The sequence below is a fragment of the Pithys albifrons genome, chromosome 5 (genome assembly GCF_047495875.1).
Source record: "Pithys albifrons albifrons isolate INPA30051 chromosome 5, PitAlb_v1, whole genome shotgun sequence".
Taxonomy (NCBI): Eukaryota; Metazoa; Chordata; class Aves; order Passeriformes; family Thamnophilidae; genus Pithys; species Pithys albifrons.
The window spans coordinates 48,890,949-48,912,089 of NC_092462.1; the positions used below are offsets into that span (position 1 = coordinate 48,890,949).

The window sequence follows — 21,141 nt, forward strand, 5'->3', positions numbered from 1 at the left end:
ACGTGTTGATTTTCCTAGGTCAGATACTTCACACAAATACATGATAATAAGCAAATAATTTTATTAAATCATTCATTTCTCTTCTTTTATCATAAGTAAGTTGGGATGCTAGCTCATCGCTTGCAGATAATTTTTTACATGCTATAGGCTAATTTTTTTGATTTAGCTGAATTTTGCTGTAATTTCTTTTGTATTCTGGTATTGTAACATAGATTTGATAGAAGAGATAACAGGATGCTGCAGTCTTGTCCTTATGCTGTAAGGATATTTTAAGAATAGATCTAGAAGTTTTGTATTTACATATATTTTAATTTTCCTATCGTAATCAAGTGACATATTCACTGCATGTGTGTATGTAGTTATTGTAACATCTTTTTTCTTTCTTCCTTGTTTCTAACCTGTATGTTATTAAAGTGTTTCACATGGAATAATATGTAATATTGATTTTTATTTTAGAACCTCATACCACGATTCCGTAATGGGAAACAAGTATGCAGCTAATAGGAAAAGCACTGGACAGATAAATCTAAGCACAAGTCCCATTAGTAGTGGCAGTTGTTTAGGATACTACAGCAATACAAGGAGTAATTCCTTGAGACTGAATTTAATGAGTGAACGGAGAGGTGACCGGCGACGGAGCAACACACTGGATATAATGGATGGAAGGATAAATCATGGTGGAAGTTTGGCCAGGACTAGAAGCCTTTCCTCCCTGAGAGAGGGAGGGATGTATGATGTGCAGCCCACTACTGACCCTGTCAACTTGATGGCCACTATATTTTGGATTGCAGCTTCGTTGCTGGAGTCAGATTATGAGTATGAATACCTTTTGGCTCTCAAGCTACTCAACAAGCTTCTTATTCACATGCCTCTGGATAAATCAGAGAGTCGGGAAAAGATAGAAAAGGTGCAGAATAAACTGAAATGGAATAACTTTCCAGGCCTTCAACAGCTTTTCCTGAAAGGCTTCACTTCAGCTTCTACACAAGAAATGACAGTTCATCTCCTCAGTAAACTCATCACAATTTCCCGGCATGCTTTGGTGGACCCTTCTCAGTTAGCAGGTATCTTTAGTAAATATGTAATTAAAATGTATTTTATCATCAAATTAAGTGGAATCAAAATCAGCAGTAATTACGCATTTGCCTTAAAGAAAGACTTCTATTAAATGTTTTTGGAGTTGTCAATATTAGCACTGCTAGATAGTGGGAATACATTACAGACTGTGATTATCTGACAAGGAAGATTGCATGTAAACTTTGTGTGTTGACTGTTGCTTACAAGAGAGTTTTAAGTGCAGTGTGTTATTTTTCATGATCTTGTGCTAACTATCTCACTTAGTATTATTTACACGTTTTTAGGGACAATGTACCTGTACTGCCTAAAACTGTCCTGTTTAATGATAGTGTTGCTTAATTAATCCAGTGATGAGTTTATTTTTATCTACACATTTTTATACCTAACACAGACACATTTATATACATTCTTCATGCGTACACACTTAGGTACATGTGTATATAACATATATCTTTGTGAATGTATGTGTTGTGCTGTAAGGGCTTTAAATACCAGATAACTCCACATTAAGTCATATTGAAAATCTTCAGAGCTCATATAATGGTGTTTATGTATGTGTTTAGGATTTCCCCTAAACATCTTGTGCCTGCTGCCTCATCTGATACAACATTTTGATAACCCAACTCAGTTTTGTAAAGAAACAGCTGACAGGATAGCAAAGGTATGTAATATGATGCTTGGAGAGGTATCCAGGAGATTATACCAGCATTGTTTCTGGGTTGGTTTTTTTGGCGTCCTTTTGTAATACTTCTACAGGATTGTAATAGTAATATAAATAAGTATAGACACTTGTATTTTAAAGATGTGATCCATCTTAATTTATATATCTGGACCTCATCTCAATAGCTGAGTTTGTGTTTGTCAATGAAAAATCACATTTAGTTATTCTATGAAATCTAGATTTCAAGAACAAATTTTTTTACTAATGATATCAGTTACTTTTCTCACTTGCCTGATTTTTCCATTTGTAATTTTAAATGTTAACATAATCATATCTTAAGCATTAATTTATTTCCTAATTAACTTATGAGAAGGAAGTGATCTGCCCCTTTCAGATTAGTAAGCAGGAAAGAAAAGGTTGTATGTTCTTTCTGTGACTTATACACAGTGATTAACTCTGAAATATTTCTGAATTGTAGTGGCTGTTAAAGCAGTGCATGGTACACACCAGCACTTGCCAGCCAGGAGGGTGTTGCCCTGGCCTGACAGTCTGCTTTTTGAGGAGGAATGTGGAAAGGGAAATAGGAAGGTGCTGTCTGGCACAGGAGATGCAGCCATGGTCCTCTGGCTGCCCAGACTGTGATATGGGAACCATTAAACTGTGCACAGGCCAGCTCAGAGGAGTATGTGCCTGATGCAAATCCCGACATTGCTGCTGTCCCCGAAATACTTCCATTACTAGTCCTAGGGATACTAGTTGAGATACATTTGGTATGATTCATAGATCAACTTGGAACATGAATGCCACAGTACCAAAATTTAATAGAAGTGGTAGGTCATGCTTGTATGATTAGTTCAATTTCAGTAATTAGAAAATGGATTGAAATGTGGGAGAAGTGCATAGTGATTTGTGAATGCTTGGATTAAAAAAGGTATCATTTCTAATATAATTAAGTACGGTTTTGCTTTTCAGGTTTGTGCAGAGGAGAAGTCACCAACTCTTGCCAATCTGGCTCATATGATGAGTTTATACAGTACACACAGTTATTCCAGAGACTGTTCTAACTGGATTAACGTAGTGTGTAGATATTTGCATGACTCTTTCTCAGATGCCACATTTAACCTCATAACTTACCTTGCAGAGGTAAATTTTTAATAAAAGCAGATCTTATGTTGCCAGTTCCTTGCTAATTCCTTATTTTTCATGATTCTGAATATTGAGGGGAATAAAGAACATCTTCTGTAATGGGAAAATAGTACTGAAATGTTCTAGGATGGAAAAGGGATGACTACTGTTACTTTGGAGTGCAGTAATTTAATTGTACCTTGAAATGATAATCTGTCTAACGAAAGATCTCCTTTTGAGATAGTAATGTTTGGTAGTATTCATGTTCTGTACTACGTGAATATACACTGTCTTGGCTCTAGCAAAGTATGCTTGGTGCAAATTTTAAGAGATCTTTTATAGCCAAGTGCGCATTTAAAGATGTTATCGCAAGTTAAAGGAAAAATTGCAAATTTCAATATTAAGTATTGCATAATATATAAAAGGTAATTTAAATTATTTACATCACTATATGATTCTGCTAGCTATTCATACAGGAAAGCTGTTACTACCTTTAAAAAACTACCTTGTGTGAAAAACTTGTAGAGCTTGTCCTTAAAGTGTATCTCCTCAAACTGATGGAGATATTTTTTAAAATATTTGTTCATTCTAATGAATGACTTTATCTGTACTTATTTTGTTTGTAAAACTGCTTTTGCCAGCCTTCTTTAAGGCATAGCTGTAATTGTTTTTCTTACAGTTTTAAGATTTTGACTTTTTATGAACAGTTTTGATTTAGTGAAAAGTGGTTTATTGTGAGATGCTTTAGATCTGTGCTAACAACTGTCAGAATTCAGCGGAAAAAATTAAGTAGTACAAAAACTATTGTTCTATTGTATTACTGGTTTTTAATGCAAAAACAAATGTTTCAAAAACAGGAAATGGTACATTTAAGTTTTTTGAAGGGGAAAATAAATGTGTGTGACAGTTACGTAGAGTTTAACGTTTGCTTTCACTTTTTACTACCATTAAAGGCCCTAATTAAATTCTGTGTTTTATAAAACTTTTTTTAGCTGTTAGAGAAAGGATTATCCAGTATGCAACAGTCCTTGCTGCAGATCATTTACAGTCTTTTGAGTCATATTGACCTATCCACAGCACCAGTGAAGCAGTTTAATTTGGAAATCATTAAAGTTATTGGTAAATATGTTCAGGTAGGTACTCTGAAGAACTGTAAAAGCCTTTTTGCTTATTGTCCAAGTGCTATCAAAATTAGACTTGAATTTGGAGCAGAATTTATTTCGGATATAAAAGTAGTTGTTTGAAGTCGGGTTCTGTAGGGTTTGCTTTTTCCTATGTAGTTAATTCACTGAATGCTTACGTATTGTCTAATGTGATTTTCATCTTGTGGGACAAAGTTGTGTGGGTGAATGTGCATCTCTTCACAGGTACAGGCAACTCTTCATGTGCAGTCTAAGGAGATGATCCTTCAACTATTAAAAAATAAGGAAATGTTTACTGCTAAGCTGCACAAATGTTTTATTTACATGTATATGTTCTAAAAAGAAAGTTTTCTGGTTAAATGCATATTTAAATCACTTGCAGTAATAAATCTATGAGAAACATTAAAGTGCACCTTAACAAAATTGAGTGCATTTTTATTAAAGAAAGTCCCCAAAAGGAGAACCACAGTGTTTTGCCCAAGGTAATTTGAGCTTTTGTACTTGGAACACAAATTTACTGAAAATCTGTTTCATGGAAGAAAGTCAGTCATCTTGCTGAAAGATTTTATAAAAATGCCTGGAGCATAAAACCATTTCACTGCACAACATTCTCTCTTTTTTTTCCCCCTCCTTTTCTTTTTTCTCTGAATTCCATTATTGCCAAATGTATTTCAGTCAAATGGTTTAATCATAATTAACCAGGAAAAGCAGTAGTTCCCTGGATGTTTTGTTACTGATGGATATGTACTTTAGATATTGTGCTCCTGTCAGAGTGCATTAGGCAAAATGGAATGATTAGCATTAACTATAGTTTTTATGGCCTGGCAGCTGCTTGCTTCACCTCTAACCTTTATCTGAGCTTTCTATACAAGCCCACACTACCATGGAATGTAATCTTAATTAGAAAATGTAAGCTGTCGAAAGAATGGCACTAGCAAAAAAATATTTCAGACAAGTCTAATGTATTTTTGATATGATAAAATGTGTTACTATAAGTGAGAAAAGAAAAAAATTAAATTGGCGTCATGTTCAAATGTGGTGCTACTAAGCTGATTTTTTTTTTACTCCTCTGCAATCACAGTGATCTTAATAAATTTAAGTTGCCACAGGATGATTCCAGTTTGAAGCTCCTTTTTTATATTTATGATGCACAGAAATTCAGGAGATTATTGAAGACTAGTTATCCACAAGGAAATGTAAAGCATATACTACTTAGAGCCTTGACAGTTGTGTTTATTCTTTTAATGCAATAAAAAATATTTTAACAAACGTGGTCTCCTAATTGAAAGGAAAAAAGCAGGCATCCTGCTAATTTAAAAAATTGGCAGATTTAAGTTTCAGGCAGAATCCTTATATTTTTGGGAGTGTAAATCTTAACCTTCACACAAAGCTGCTTTTATTTTAGTTCTCTTCTGATTCACTCTGAGGTATGTGTAGTTGAAACCACTCAATTATTTATATTGCCTTAATCATCTTTTTAAAGAGAATGCACTTAACACAGGTTCTGTCTCCTATATTCTCATGCTTTTCCCCTGTCTTTTTTTAAGCACTCTATTAGTTTGATGCTATATAAAAAAACTTCATTAATGCTTTCACTTCTTTTTTTAAGGTCTTTTATATTTCCTCAAGATTTCAAGCACAAAACTCTTTTGGTTGTTTCAAATTCAGTTTACTCTGTCCATAGCTGTAAAATAATTAATGATATCAAGAAGTGGCAGTTTTTAATTACTATCAGTTACTGTAGTTAATTGATAGTTAAATACTATCAGCTTTTATCTCCTGGTGCATGAAGGGCAGATACTGCAGACAGAGGTAAAAAAACCACAGTGTAACTGAACTACAGGGAATGAGAGTCATGAAAGAGTGTCTGGTGTGGCTGGCACGGTGATCTGGAGCTAGTGAACCTGCCTGGCTAGACCCGACCACCCACCATGGCATGGCCTAACACCTTCCCACTGCTTTCCTGGCCCTTCAGCGTCCAGAGCTTCCCATCTGTGCTACACCTTCAGCCACATGTGACAGATCATAGATTTTGGATTTGGGATTCTCACCAAAATCCTACTGTACATGAAAGTTGCTGTCTTGGTTGAAGTGGTTGTTTTGTGATTTGTGTATGTTCTCTTTAGAGTCCGTATTGGAAGGAAGCCCTTAATATTTTGAAACTGGTGGTGTCTCGATCAGCAAGCCTTGTTGTGCCTAACGATATTCCGAAGTCTTATGGAGGTGACATAGGTTCTCCTGAAATCTCTTTCACGAAAATTTTTAATAATGTCTCCAAGGAGCTACCTGGGAAGACCTTAGATTTTCATTTTGATATATCAGAGGTAATTATTGCATGTAAATAACAATGCAGTAATAACTTGCTGTTGCAAACTCAGGTGTTATTTTCTGTTAGCCTTCTACATTTGTGTTTTAAAATGAGTGTAATTTATAAGAACAGCAGAGATTGAAGTTTTACATACTTGTAATTAGAGTCATACTAGGAGATAAACTTCAAATTCTTTTATGCTGTGTTTTTGCCTTTTCCCCCTTTTGAATGTCTGGAGAGTTAATTACTAGAAGTTGGTAAGATGATTCTCAAGGGTATTTCAGCTGTGTCAGAGAGAGCAGACTAATGCACCTGGCTGCTACTTGGAGCTGAACATTCCAGGCTTTTAAAAGATGAAGGGTTGTTCATTCAAGGGCTGAGAGGATTAAAACCCTGTACTGCAGTTTTGGAATGGGGAGGAAATACAGAGGAGAGAGTAGGATACAAAATACAAGAAATTCAGTGTGGGAGGGACACAACTGGAGAAAAACCTCCTGTGGTTAAAAACATCACCCTTACCCCTCGTTAGGGTTCAGCAGAACTGAGAAAAATACAGCTGATACTTATTCTATTTCTGAAAAGGGGAGTGTCGCCAAGTGGCTGCAGTGTAATGTAGAGATGTGAAAATTGTAGAAACTTTAGAAGTGATTGGAAGTAAGAGCTCCTGGTTGAAACTAACCCTAGATAATGATTGGAGATGTAGATGTCTTAGGAGCATTACTTACATTGGTAAGTGAGGTCACTGCTGGAAGTTTCAGTGTGTACAGATAATTGAGAGACAAGATGAATTCCCACAGAGTTCATTGGATTATCATTTTCTGTCAAAAGAGCTGGATTTGATCTTTGCTTTTTCAGACGTGTGCATGTGTTTGTGATGTTGCTGGTCTGTGAAACAATTTTTTCATGGCAGGGAACGATTGTATAGAGAACCTTTGCATCTTTTAAACTTTGAACACAGTTGATTTTAAACTGTGCTTAAAAATATAATTTGATTGTCAGCATAAAGTGTGCATAATTCAAAAATACACAAGTGGGCAGAATGACAACTTGCTGCTTAGGGTACAAGTATTCAGCTTTGTATTTCCTAGTGTACTGAGGCTCAGTGCATTAGATATGGGCTTTACAAACAGGACAAACCCTGCTACATTTTATATAACGCTAAATTCTAAAATCAAATATGTAGTCTTTACTAATATAGATTGGAATTTTAAGAACATATTTGTTGGCTTTGCTAGACACCAATTATTGGGAATAAGTATGGTGATCAACACAGTGCAGCTGGTAGAAACGGGAAGCCAAAAGTCATTGCTGTCACCCGGAGCACTTCTTCAACTTCTTCAGGCTCCAATTCAAATGCACTAGTTCCTGTCAGCTGGAAGAGACCACAGCTATCTCAGGTACATTGTGTCTCAAACACTTTATTACATATATTAGAGACAGTGTTTATGAATGTATGAAGAAACCTTTTTTTAAGTGTAATATTGTGTCTTAGCAAACCAGTAAATGAATACAGCATAAACTATAAGCTAATACTGGTGAAGGATTGTGAGATTGATTCTTTTTAGAGGATGTGAGCATGCAATATGACTAGTTGAAAATGCAGATGTTTTATATTTTTACCTGGACCTCCAGCAGCCCCCATGCTATGTGATTTCTTTTGGTATATTTTTCAGAGAAGGACTAGGGAGAAGCTAATGAATGTGCTTTCTCTGTGTGGTCCAGAATCTGGTCTTCCCAAGAATCCTTCAGTAAGTGGTGATGGTGGTTTATTTTGGTTTTTAAATTCAAGAAGTGGAATGCTATTTTATCTGTATTGGTGAAGTTATGAACAGCAGGTTTTGATAAAGTAGTTTTGGTTCAGCAATTTACTAACCCAGCTGAAGAATTAAAAAGAGAATCGCAAGTAACAAATTACTGTTATTCCCCAAGAAGTCCAGTAGGCATGGTTTTTTATTAGCCAGGCTTCAAAACAGTATTTAAATTCAGCTAAAACTAATGCTGTTGTCTCAGTGACTTTACATCAGTCTTCTTGGGGAAGGACTGTATGTTTTAAAGCAAAGATGAATGACTGTGACGAATTCTTAATTTTTTAACTTCTGTGGTTATCAAAACAAGATTTTTTTTATAGTCTTTGGCCTTTTTTCTCTTCAGCTTAAATTAGTTGACTACTAAGGAGCTCCACTGATCAGACTAATCCTTAACACTTCTTCACAAAAGAGCAGGACTACACTGCCACTCCAGAATAATGCGTTATATGTTTGAAGCTGTACATACGAATTTCAATTGTCTTGGCTAGAAAAAAGGATTGAACTAGGTCTCCCCTGTTCTGACTAAATCTCTGTCTAGTCCATTTTAAATAATACGGGCTTTTGAGATAAGAGGCAGCAGTGGCTTGAGGGTGTTGATTCTGTATTGAGAATATCAGAGGATCCATTGAAAATAACCAGTGAATCATATACCTTCAAACTAATGTGGATATTGGTGGGAACAGTAGTCCTAACTGTTAAGTAAAAGTAGGTCAATGGTGTTACTTCTGTGTAGAGCAATGTAAAGAACCCCACAGGCATACTATGCTTGATGGTGATGATATTGAGGGCTTTTAAAATAAAGTGAGTAGGCTACATTGGTTATCATCTAGAACACATTTTTTTATTGTGTCATAGAAGTTCTTAGCTGAGGAAAAACATTGGTGGGAGCCGGATCTTTAATCTAGTTGAGGAAGTTAAATAAAATTAGATTAATGAAAGCTGAAACTAAAGAGATTTTAAAACATTGCATGGAAATAAACAGGAAATTTTCACTTGTGAAGATTATGATCACTGGAGGCCAGCACTGGATCCTTCCTAAAGGTGTACAGTCCTTTCACAGAAATTTGTAGGTGTAAACAGTATGATCTGTGTCATGTGGACAATTATTATGATGGATTTTTTTGTTCTTAAATTCGTCTGATATTGTGAGCTGAAGGTTAGGGGATATATTTTTCTCTGTATTTATACTTTGTAACTCTTAACGTTAAGGAGAGAATCATACTAGTAGTTTAAAGATGCAGTTTAAAATCCAGCTGGCCTTGAAGTAAATTGCAGTCTGCACTTGCCCTGGTATTATCAGTATAGTGGTACTCACAGTGGCTGCCAGTAATGCTATGAAGGTACAGGAAGCAGGATAGCTGATTTTAGGAGTTACAGAAACTGGAAGGTTTTATTTCTCTTTTCATCTTATATCTGCAGGTTGTGTTTTCTTCTAATGAAGACTTGGAAGCTGGAGATCAACAAACTAGTCTCATTTCAGCAACAGAAGAAGTGATTCAAGAGGAGGAAATGGCTGTAGAAGACAATACCAGTGAGCAGCAATTTGGAGTTTTTAAAGACTTTGACTTTTTAGATGTTGAATTGGAAGATGCAGAGGTGAGACCTTGGGGTTTCTTCTGTGTATTTCCATTTGAGAACATTTTAAAAATAAGGTTGTGTTGGTGTAATTCTAAGGAATTGGCAAGTCTTCTTACTAGTCCAATTCAGAAGAATTTATGATGTGATTGAGCTTAACCAGATAAAGAACCCCATGTCACAAAGTTTGCAGCATTAAGCAGCTACAAATTGTTGAGCAGTTTTGGGGGGAAGAGGTGAGATTTTTGGGGGGCAGTGAAGTGAAAGAAAGTGAAGTGATGAGAGTATAAGCTGGTTACAGCATGAACACTTGGATATCATGCAGTAGAGAACTTAATTATGGAACAATATGTTAAGAAAATGGCATAATCTTTGTTTCTGATGTGTTTCTGGATTATGAAAACATGAGAAAAGGCTTTCAAAGTGACAAACTGTATGATACACTATCTCATCTTATATGATTGACTTGCTCTCTATAATTGCTTGCATTGAGTTTTAGATTTATCTGGTTTATTGCAGTTCTTACATTTTCTCCATTTCTCCTGTCAAAAAGAGAGAGGGGAAGTAAAACAGAATTAAGTATTGAGAAATAGTAAATACTCTGTTAACAATTGTTACTTGTTTGGGATAAATAAAAGGCTTCAGACCAGAATTTGCTGAAGCTTAAAAATATCACTGTAAAAGGACTGGGGAAGAAAAAGTCAAATGCTTTGTAGCTTCTCCCAGTGGTTTTGTTACAGTCTATGGAAAATACTGAATTAACGGAGACCCTTGCTGGTCATGAGTCCACAAGATACTAAGAATATCTGCCTATCTATTTTCCTCCTCATTTATCTAGCCCTTTTTACAAAATCCCATTTTCCCCCTAATACTTTAGTTTTATCTCGCTTTCCTCCTGCTTCCTGTGTGTTGCTTCACTTTGGCTAATATTTGCACCTTGTAGGAAAAGTACAGGCTCATTATGGTCTATTGCATAACTGTAACCACACACTATACAAACACTTTCCTGTATTTAATACAAGTAGTCAAAACAGTTCAGAATTGATGCTCATTAGTGCTAAAACATTATTTTAACACTAGATGGGACTTTGCAGTAGGAGGCCAAAAGCTGTACTCTTACCAAACCAAGTTGACCTTAAACTTCATTTTCTGTGTTATTTCAATAGTAAATCATAATTAAGAAAAAACAGGTTTTTTCTTGTTACTTACCTGAATGCCACATGTAGTGCTATACTCAAAAAAATTTGAAAGCACAGATTGCACACAACTTAAGGTTTTACATGTAAATTGTGTACTTGATATAAGAGCTTTGCCTAGTTTTGCACCAAAAATATAGAGTGTTCTTTATTGCTAATAATTAAATGTCAACAGTAGTATGAACTCAGGCTTTTGCATTAAAATCTGAGTAATATTCAGACTAAACTTAAGTGTTTCAGCTCACAGTACCTTTATTGTAGCTACAATTCTTTTGCATTGCCAAAACTTTTCATCTTTTTTTTGAGCAAAAGAAATAGTTTAGTTTTTGTTGCTTATTTAATGCATCATGATGATCTCTTAAGTCACCAGGAAATACTCCTAGGGCAGTTTTGGAGCCATGTTTAAGTCTGGATGTGGTGTTTTAGTAACTGAAGTGAACTTCACTGGGTCTTCTGTATTACTTAGATGAATTGTTGAAGATTGACAAAATGAGTGAGAAAATCAAAGATTATTATTTTACTTGTGAATTAAAACAACAGTGTCTTTAAGATACAGATTTCACTTAGAGTGGTGGTTATTTGAAACACAGCTTTAAAAAGTGCAAAGAGAATGAAACCAGCTGTTGGTGTTCAGGGTGCACTTGATAAAACTGATGCAGAGTAGCTGGTAAAACAGTTAATGACAACATTGTCTTTTTTACACCCTGTATATTTAATGTTGGTGGTGCTTTGTCAGTTGGATGTGGTCGGTATAGATTCATGTGTGTTAGTTAAAGAATTTTATCAATGTTTGTTGGAACAGTTGCTTTACATGTTACGCTATAGAAAATGTATCATGAGCATGCTGGTTTTAGTGTTTTGTGTCAGTTTGTTTATTTTTTTAATCAATCTCTCATCAGAAAGAGGCATTATTTTAAATACTAGCTTTTTGACTAAAGCTTTTTTTCAGAGCTTGAATCAGTCTTTTACTGTTGGCAAATCTTATGTAATAAAACATTTTTCCCTGGTTCTAGAGTATCTTTAAGTGTTTGTCCTCGTTCTTTCTAATTATATGTGTTTTCCTTTTTGCTAACCAGGAGCTGCAGGTAAGTTGCAGCCTGGTGCCCTGGCTTGTTCATCTGTTGTTGTCTGTGATGTGTTTGTACTTTCTAGTCAGATTATAAAATCAATACTGATCTAGTTCTAGATTACATATTGAGTTACTTTCCAAGAAGATATTCAAAAGATTTCTACTTTATTTGCCATATATTTTTAATTTATTTACAAATATTTAACAAGGTATTTAAAATTTTAATAAAATTAAAGGGCTGATTGAAACTCTGTTCATAGCGCATTCAGTACTTGTGTTTTCCCTGTTGCATTTGTGTATTAATTTAACTATGTTGAAATTTGTACATATTTATACAAATTTAACTATGTTGAAATTTGTACATATTGTTTATTACAGGGTGAAAGCATGGACAACTTCAACTGGGGCGTTCGTAGGCGCTCTCTTGACAGTATTGACAAAGGAGACACCCCATCCCTTCAGGAGTGTCAGTACTCTGGTAGCACACCGAGCCTGAACTTGACCAACCAGGAAGATACGGATGAGTCTTCAGAAGAAGAAGCAGCACTGACTGCAAGTCAGATCCTGTCTCGTTCGCAGATGGTAAGTTACTTTTCTATGAAAGGCACCTTTTCCTTGCCCCTTTAATGTGTAAGGGTGGCTCACTCTTTCAGCCTAAGTGACATAATGAGGAACTAAATTAATGTGGCTAAGCTGCTTTTTCGTAACATCATCAGTGAAGGAAAGAAGTTACATTACCACACTGGTGGTACACAACAAATTTAAAATTCTAGTACAATATTAATTTTTTTAGTGTCTTTAGACTTATTATTTTTGCTTAAATATAAGCACAAAATTACATGTGTTATATAATGAGTGTGTGTCTTTGTGGATTCCTAGCTCGAAAAGCCCCAAAATGCTAATAAGTTCAAGAGTATTAAGTGGCCACGTGGAGGTCTAAGTTGTGGTTAACCACAGAGATTGCTAATTTAATTATGGATTTTGAACCCTGTGTATGTGTAGCTGAGGAAAATCGAGAATGTTGGATACTCAGAAGTCTCCTGCATTACCTAAATGAATTTAGGAAAAAATTGACTTGATGGAGAGCAGCTTGATGGGTATGTTGCTCTTCAGACTTTAGGCAAAGTTTGTATTAATGTTGCCCCCAATAAAATGTCCTCCTTTTCAGTGGTTTGGGTCTAGCATTTAACCAGTGGCAAAAACGTTTAAGAACAAGCAAGGAAGTAATTTTACTTAGAGGTAAAACTTCATTTCAAAGTTAAATAATACAGAAATGCATGTGATGTTTGTAATGGTTTTAGTGTAAAGCTGTTAAATTCCTAATATGTAAATAAATTCAGAGCTAATGATACTGAAACAGCCTATTTCAAAACTAATGCATTTTCCCCTGTAATTATTATGTTTACTGTAACAAATATTGTGTTTCTTTCTTCTCTTAGTTAATCAGCGATTCCGCTATAGATGAGGCAGCATCAGATCATGCTGGTTTATCACTTCAGTCTCAAGATTCCACTAGCAGTGTGGGAACAGAAGAGGTGCTTCAAATCAGAACTGAGACCCCAAGTTTGGAGGCTTCTTCTCTAGATAACTCTAGCAACCAGCTGCCTGAGGTGGGGAGAAATGTGGGCTGGTGCATGGCTGATTTGGGCTCCTTCTAGTTTTAGTAGCAACTTCGGCTTTCTTTTCAACTGAATTCTCATCTGTTACACTGATTAGTTGATTTGCTTTTAATATTTCTAACCTGTTGGCATATTCCTACAAAATGTTCCCTCAGTATGAGGACTGCTTGGATGGACTGAGGGAACTTACCACAGGTTAAAAATATTCTTGAAGGGCTGATCATGATCATTTTATGGTGCAGAATGAAATAGGCTAATGTTCAAGATGCTTTTACTTGATATGGTTGAAATCCTTCTTGAGCCACATTTTCTTTCAAATACTTTTTATTTCCCTTCCCCCATCCCCGCTTTTTTTTTTTTTGCTTTCTTTGGGTTAATGTGATTGGTGCTATATGGGAATAAAACCTCAGGCCAGCTGTGTTAGCAGTTGGTTCCATTGAATAATCCTTTAAAAAGGACCACAGGTGCTAGTGGTATAGTTTTTTGGAAAGGCCCATGTGGACTGAGACAGTTTTCAAGCTAATGGCGGCCTGCAAATCTGTGAGTACTTCAGTTTATTGTTCTTAAAACTTGTGAATAATTTAAAAAAACACCCCTAATTTAAAACAAAACTCTCATCTGCTACAATTTTTCTTGAAGTGGCTTTGTTTAGATGGACTTCCTATCTCTTCTGTTAAAATTATTTATACTACTGGCAATCATATTTGTATTTGGGTAAGCATTGCTAATCCCATCTTTAACAATACATGCAATTTGATTGAGTTTTCCAGAAAAATTAAGCCATTCCTGTGTGTAGTTGACTAACCAGTCAACCAGTTTACACTTAATAATCAGCCTTCAGCTAACCTGGTGTAAACAGTCTACTGACTAGTTGAGGCGACTGGGGTTTCTAAACAAAGGCTCTTGTTTACCTGTTTGCTACCTAGAAAAATCACTTACTAATATGCAGACAACAGATGCAGCTAATATTTAAAGAAAATTGTAAAAACAGAAAGACGTACTTAGAGTACAATGAAGGGAAAGTGGCAGGTTTCCTGTGATAAAATCCTCAGCTTTTAAAGGTGTAATATTGTGACTTTTTTCCCCTACATATTTTTTCATATTTTTTCTTTATCATCTATATGCTTTTTTTAAAAAAAGGTATTACATTGCAGTTGATAAATTGTCTCAGTTGTTGTAGAACACCTGTGCTTATGTTAAACCAATTGTCACTTCATATACTTGTCTACAACATACATTGTTGATCCAGTAGAATTTGGGGTGCAGAAGAACACTTATTCTGGATGAATTTTTTTCCACATAGAACAGATATTTTAGTTTAACATTTCAAAAGCAAGAAGCAATATATAAGGTGGAATTTTATAGAACAAATTTCACCACAATAGAACTTTTGTCTTCTCCATCATTTGCTTGTGGTATTTTCTCAGCTGTAACTCATTTTTACATTTTCATAGTTCTTTCCAAGACTGCCCTTAGGCTTCATTGTTCTTCTGCAGCTACTTTTATAAAATCACTATATTTCTATAAACCAGGTGAAAATATTCACACAAAAGAAGAACCACTGTCATTAAAAAAATACTGAAAACATTTAAACTGGGCTGTAGGTTAATCCCTTTGTAGCTCAGTTGGTTAAAAACTTGGTTGTAATAATGCCAAGGTCATGAGTTCAATCCCCTGTATGGGCCATTGACTTAAGAGTTGGACTCGATCCTTATGGGTCCCTCCCAACTCAGAATAGTCTGTGATTCTGTGAAAACAAAATAATTTCATGACTAAGCAGCATTCATAAAAAATTGATGTATATGTAAAAACAGAATACTGCAAGTGCATACAAATGTATTCACTAGATGTGATGTGTGATCCAGGTTTATTTTGTGCTTGTTAGAATATGGGATTCAGGAAAAAAAAATAGAGGTTTTCTTGAAGCACCGTTCAAACACTCAAGGTGTTTGCTAACTCTCTACAAGAGTTAGCTGCCTGGTTGGATTTTGTTCCTAAAAGAGTGACCTGACTTTATGCCTCTTAACATAGTGAGTTTGAAAATATGGACACTACCAACTCACTTTGAAATATATTGACACCAGTAAAATGGATTCGGTTGTAAATTCTTATACTGCACAACTCATAGCATAGTGCAGTTGTTTTTTCTTCTGCTCCTATACTTTATATATAAACTCTTTCAACACAAGCCGTATGTATGCCAAGTGTCAGTTATTAAATGGTTTTAATATAAACAATATATATGAAAATTTATCTAAGACAGTATGAGAAAAATTGAAGCCATCATTTAAAAACAAGAATGTGCTGGTTAGATGCAGTTGAATTCCTTGTTTCTCTTGTAGGGATGCTGAAGAGTTAAGGAAATAGTTTACTTAAATGTATTTAACTGATTGCTAGTAATAGTGTGTAACTTTGCAAAAAGATGTTTCACATTCCAGTTGAGAATTTACAGTCTAGCTTAGAAGAATATTTTTAATTTTGGACAGTAAGTTTTACAAGCTTAAGTATATGAAAGTGTTTTACTGAAATGATTCTCTGTTTTAGTCACTTGTGCATTTATGAGGGAATGGTTTACTTGAGGTAATTTTCCTAAGGTTGTGTGGCCTTGTTAACTATGTAACTGGATGAATCACACTTTTTAAGATACTTTAAGAACACTGATGTTGGTCAGTTACTGATCAGGAAAGTCATGTCTGATGATACACAGAAAACTTCAGAAATCAGGCATCTTGAAGACTAACTTGGCAGTAAATTTATTAAATAGGAATTTGCGTATTTTGAAAAAGTGTATCCCTCATATGTACATCTGCCAGTCACAATCAGTGCAGGTCTAGATCATATGTTAACATCTATAAGAGAAATGGACCATTTGTTCAATCCAAATTATTTTACTGTGGGTTTGTAAAATTCTCGTATGCCTTAGCTGCTCAGGAGGCTAAAATGGCTGTTCTGTGCAGTAACATTTCAGATTTAATTTTAACAAAAGAGGCGTTACAGGTGACATCACTGGCTGTGTCAAGTGACAGCAGTGTCACACCTTGGAGTACCACAGTCAAAGTGAGATAGGGTTAGGATCACTGTGCAAGAAAATGATAGGGTTCTGTTTAAAGCTGAATTGTCTTTTCTAATACATGTACAGTTATTTAATCTGTCAGAGGATCTGCTTGGACAGATGAAAGCAACAAAGTGATGTCTATGCTTAGAGGCTGTCCAAGGGCTTGTTGAACAGCCTTGGATGTACCAGTAAAGGAAGACCAGCACACTAAGAATGAAAATATGTGATAATTTGTGCCTTTAGGAAGTAGCAAGTGTTATTTTTATTCCGCAAACAAATTCAATAAAGGGTTTCAGATGAATTAATCATAAATTAACTAAATCTGAATTCCTCTGTTTAACATGGTGATGCTAATGAATATAATAATGCTAATGGAAGAAAAGGGAAGGGAGAAAAGGTTATTCTGATACTACTTACCTAAGTTTAGTCATCCTTTCTCTGTAATTGCTAGTGATTGAAAGCCCACATTTAGAGATTCATGGTTAAACCCTTAAGCTGCCCATATTAGCAGTAATGCAAAAATAATATAAACAGTGGAGTGTCCCTTTTACATTGTTCATCTGTTATGCTGTTTCTCAGTAGTTATGCTTTAGAAACTTGCTAAAAATGGAGAGTGGAAAGGACAAGAAATGTTCTTGACCCCAAAGGCAAGCACAAGGCAGATCCTTACCTAGAAAAGTAAAATACAAAAGGCTTGGTTGTTTGATCTCAGTATGTTTGAGACTGTTTGCATATTTTTCTGTCAGTATTCTCTTAACAGATTTAATTGAGTGTATTTGAGAGATTGTATTTGCTCTAAATAAGTCACAATCTAGGATATTAATGTTTACCAGAAGTTACAAGTATTACAAATAGACTGCCTTTGCTGAACTAAAGCTGTGTGAACAAGGCAACCAACAGTAGGACAAGAGGGCATAGGCTTAAGCTCTGCCAGGGAAGGTTTAGGTTGGATATCAAGAAGAAGTTTTTTACAGAGAGAGTGGTCAGGCATTGGAATGGCCTGCCCAGGGAAGTGATGGATTCTCCAACCATGGAGGTTTTTAATGTGAGACTGGATGTGGCACTGAGTGCCATGATCTAGCAATCCAAAGGGTTAGATTAAGGGTTTGACTTGATGATCTCAGAGTGCTCTTCCAACCCAGCTGATTCTATGATTCTAAGGCAAAGAGCTGAATAATTAAAGTACAAACCCTGAGATGAGCTCAGTTGGTTAGAGCATGGTGCCAGTAACACCAGGGTTATCAGTTTGATCCCTGTATGGGCCATTCACTTCAGAGTTGGACTCAATGATCCTTCTGAGGGTCCCTTCCAACTCAGAATATTCTGTGATAAATGGATATTTGCAAACAATGTTTAAGAGTATATAAGCCCTGACAATAAAAGTAATAAAAGTATGTGTGATTCACAGGAAGGCAGTTCAGCAGTGAGGGATGAACGGGTTAGCAGTGCTAGTGAAGACACTGGGTCGTATCTACTACACGAGCAACAAGACTGTCTGGTCTGTCACGAATCTCTGGAACTGGACGAGCCCCCAGAACTGGTAGAGACAGCAGCTCCTGAAAGTTATTCTGAATCTGTCTGTGAAGAGGATGTCACTCTTGCTTTGAAAGAGCTGGATGAGAGATGTGAAGAAGAAGAAGCTGATTTCTCTGGTTTGTCTAGGTAAGATTAATATTGGTTATAAGTAACAGAAATTACATGTTACTGGTGCATGAATCAAATAAAATAGGCTTTCTTATGGTGTGGAGTTTTTCATTAATCTCGGTAATACAAGAATATAAAATGACGGTTTGTATGTCCAAAATAATTGGTTGATTCTTTTTGCCTGCTGTAACAATTAAACTCAATTCTTTGCTCAACAGTTGTTTCTGGTACAGGTAGAACAGCTGTGCAGGAAAATACAAGAATCCGTGAATAAAAAAAAGTAGCAATTTCATCATGATCAAGAGGATAGAAATGTGAAAAGAGGTCCAAGGGTGTTTTGAAGTATTTTCTGTGCAGGCAGTAGCTGCAAGCATTATAACATGGAAAAGCCCTTGAACTGCTCTGAATTATAACACCACCCAAACCCAAGAAAAAACAGGGAAAAATGTAAATTTTCCTTTTTTTTTTTTCTTTTTAATCAAAGCGCCTGTTGAAGTCAGGTCACTTTGAATTTGCCCAAGGTTTATTTTTATTGTTAAGATTAATTGGTCTCTTGTATATTTCTAAAACATGTTAAAGTAAAGTAACATTTTTTCATTTTATTATGGAGACGTAAAGTTAAAATTAGTCCTAGCTGATTGAGTCATGGTGAAACTCTAAGTCCCTTGAAGGTAACAGTCTAAGAAGGAAGGAAAACAAATAAGAAATCCCAGGCAAACAAAAACCACAAACAAAAACTGCAAACCAAAATAAAAAACATCCAATTTGTTCTTAGGCTTGTTCATACTTAAAATTTGTTCAGAAGTTCAGATTGAATAATACAGAGGCTTGGTGTATATAGGAACATAGACTTAGCAAATATTCTGTGAGAGATTTGTGCTACTAAAATGAATGGATCTAAAAACAGCACCCACACTTCTTAAGACATGTTTAAGTCTTGTTCAAATCATGTTGTATCTTGTTCACTACTTACTGCAGTGAATGAGGCAGTTGTTACAGAGAAAAACTATGTGTTGAAAAAAACATTTTTAATGAACTATAGAATAGTTATATACTTAGTATACTTAGAATACTCCTACACATTTTTGCTGCAAGAGTTCAATTATATAAGAAGAAATGTCAAAATATATCATACCTTGTAATACCGAAAATTTTAAGTTAATCACTAGGTTAATCATTGTAAGTATTAGCATTGATTAATTTATAATTGAATTGGATGTTTGATGCCTGATGGAAAGTATGACAGCAGAATGCTCCTTGAACAAAGGCCCATTAAATTGATTGACCATAAAAATGAAAGTGTTTCAATATATCCCCATTTGCTTATGTTACTTAAGGAAGTTATAAAATAATATTACATTGCTAAATGAGCTCTTGTGTTTCCCTTAAGGAAGGCTAAAATTTGTTACAGATATTGGTGGACCATCTGTTCAGATGAATAAAAATTTGAAGAATTCAATGTTAATTCAGTTATTTGGGGCAAGGAAAAAAATGCCAGTTTCTGAGTGGTGTGTATATATAGTGCTATATATAGCTATATATAACCTACAGATACCCCTTGGTCTGTAGATATGCTTAGAACGGGCATTTTTTAATAAACTTCAGAGATATTAGAGAGTATGTGCAATTTTTTTATATTGCAGCAGCAAAATATTTTGACCATTACCCCTTTTCGTGGTTCATAGTTACCTTAGTTGATCCATTATTTATTTTACAAAATGCCAATCTGAATCCAAAATTCTTATATTTCTTCTTACCTAAATGAAGGGTTTTTTCTCCTAAAAACTTGCTGAGGAGTTAATTTATGCTGTTCATTATTTGTAGCCAAGATGAAGAGGAACAGGATGGTTTCCCAGAAGTACAAACGTCCCCACCTCCTTCACCATTTCTTTCTGCCATATTGGCAGCTTTCCAGCCAGTGCCATATGATGATGAAGAGCAAGCCTGGCGCTGCCACGTCAATCAAATGCTGTCAGATACAGATGGATCTTGTGCTGTCTATACATTTCATGTCTTCTCAAGATTATTTCAGGTCAGTGAATTGCCACTGCATGATTGCTTAGCTGAAATCCTTTCCTCCTACCTTTAAAACTTTCTTCCCTCTGTAACTGCAAAAGCCACAAGATTATGGTATCAAGAAGCCTTAGAAAAGAAATGAAAAGCAAACCAAAAACCACAGTGCTAGAGGAATGTTATATTGTCAAACGCTATTTTTCCATGTGATATCAAATGTATTCATTGTCTAGGAGTGATTCTGCTCAGGAAATAAAAAAACAGGCTCAAAAAACCAGTTCAGTGTTTCTTGTAATCTCTTAGTTCAGGTTGTGTCCCTTCTTTTATTTTCTGAATGTCACTCACGTTCTGTGCTTTTTACAGAATTAATGTCTTCCTCCTGTTTTTTTTTGTGGGAGTCATTATTATGGGATCACAGCATGACAAACATTAATGAATTTGTCTTGCGTCTGTCTTGTGAGAAAAGATTTTTTCTGCACAGAAGAAACACCAGGAGATCCACTAAAGCTGGATGTTTCAAATGCCTCTCTAACTATAGAAAGTGCCTAGGGCTTAATTTTTCTGGTTCCCTCCTCTTGAGGGTGGGTTTTTTACATTTATAAAGTAATGATTCTTTGCAAATTCCTATGGGATAGGAAAAGCATAATCAATCCATTTTATTTACAGGCAATGTTTCAAATGGGCTATAAGCATATTCAGGACTATAAACCAAGACCTTATGACTCTAACCCTTCAATCTCTAGAATAAATTTTGGCTGCTGTTTGGTATATCATAATAAATGAAAGTCCCACATGAGCACATATTTTATCTTATATGTATGGACAGAGTACTGTCGCAGGTTTGGCCTA

At 35.4% G+C, this 21,141-nt stretch overlaps 1 protein-coding gene across 12 annotated transcripts in view; it reads left to right on the plus strand.

The window, feature by feature from the left end:
* The window catches only part of FRYL (FRY like transcription coactivator), a 172,598-nt gene that overhangs the window by 133,007 nt on the left and 18,450 nt on the right, over positions 1-21,141 (plus strand). For all 12 annotated transcript variants that reach the window (XM_071556514.1, XM_071556512.1, XM_071556516.1 and 9 more), the window contains 12 exons: positions 457-1,064; positions 1,641-1,738; positions 2,711-2,881; positions 3,856-3,996; positions 6,132-6,329; positions 7,549-7,710; positions 7,987-8,061; positions 9,541-9,717; positions 12,340-12,543; positions 13,401-13,571; positions 18,044-18,297; positions 20,104-20,311. In XM_071556514.1, coding sequence (XP_071412615.1) covers positions 457-1,064; positions 1,641-1,738; positions 2,711-2,881; positions 3,856-3,996; positions 6,132-6,329; positions 7,549-7,710; positions 7,987-8,061; positions 9,541-9,717; positions 12,340-12,543; positions 13,401-13,571; positions 18,044-18,297; positions 20,104-20,311 — 2,467 coding nt within the window. The remainder of the gene's footprint in view (positions 1-456; positions 1,065-1,640; positions 1,739-2,710; positions 2,882-3,855; positions 3,997-6,131; positions 6,330-7,548; positions 7,711-7,986; positions 8,062-9,540; positions 9,718-12,339; positions 12,544-13,400; positions 13,572-18,043; positions 18,298-20,103; positions 20,312-21,141) is intronic.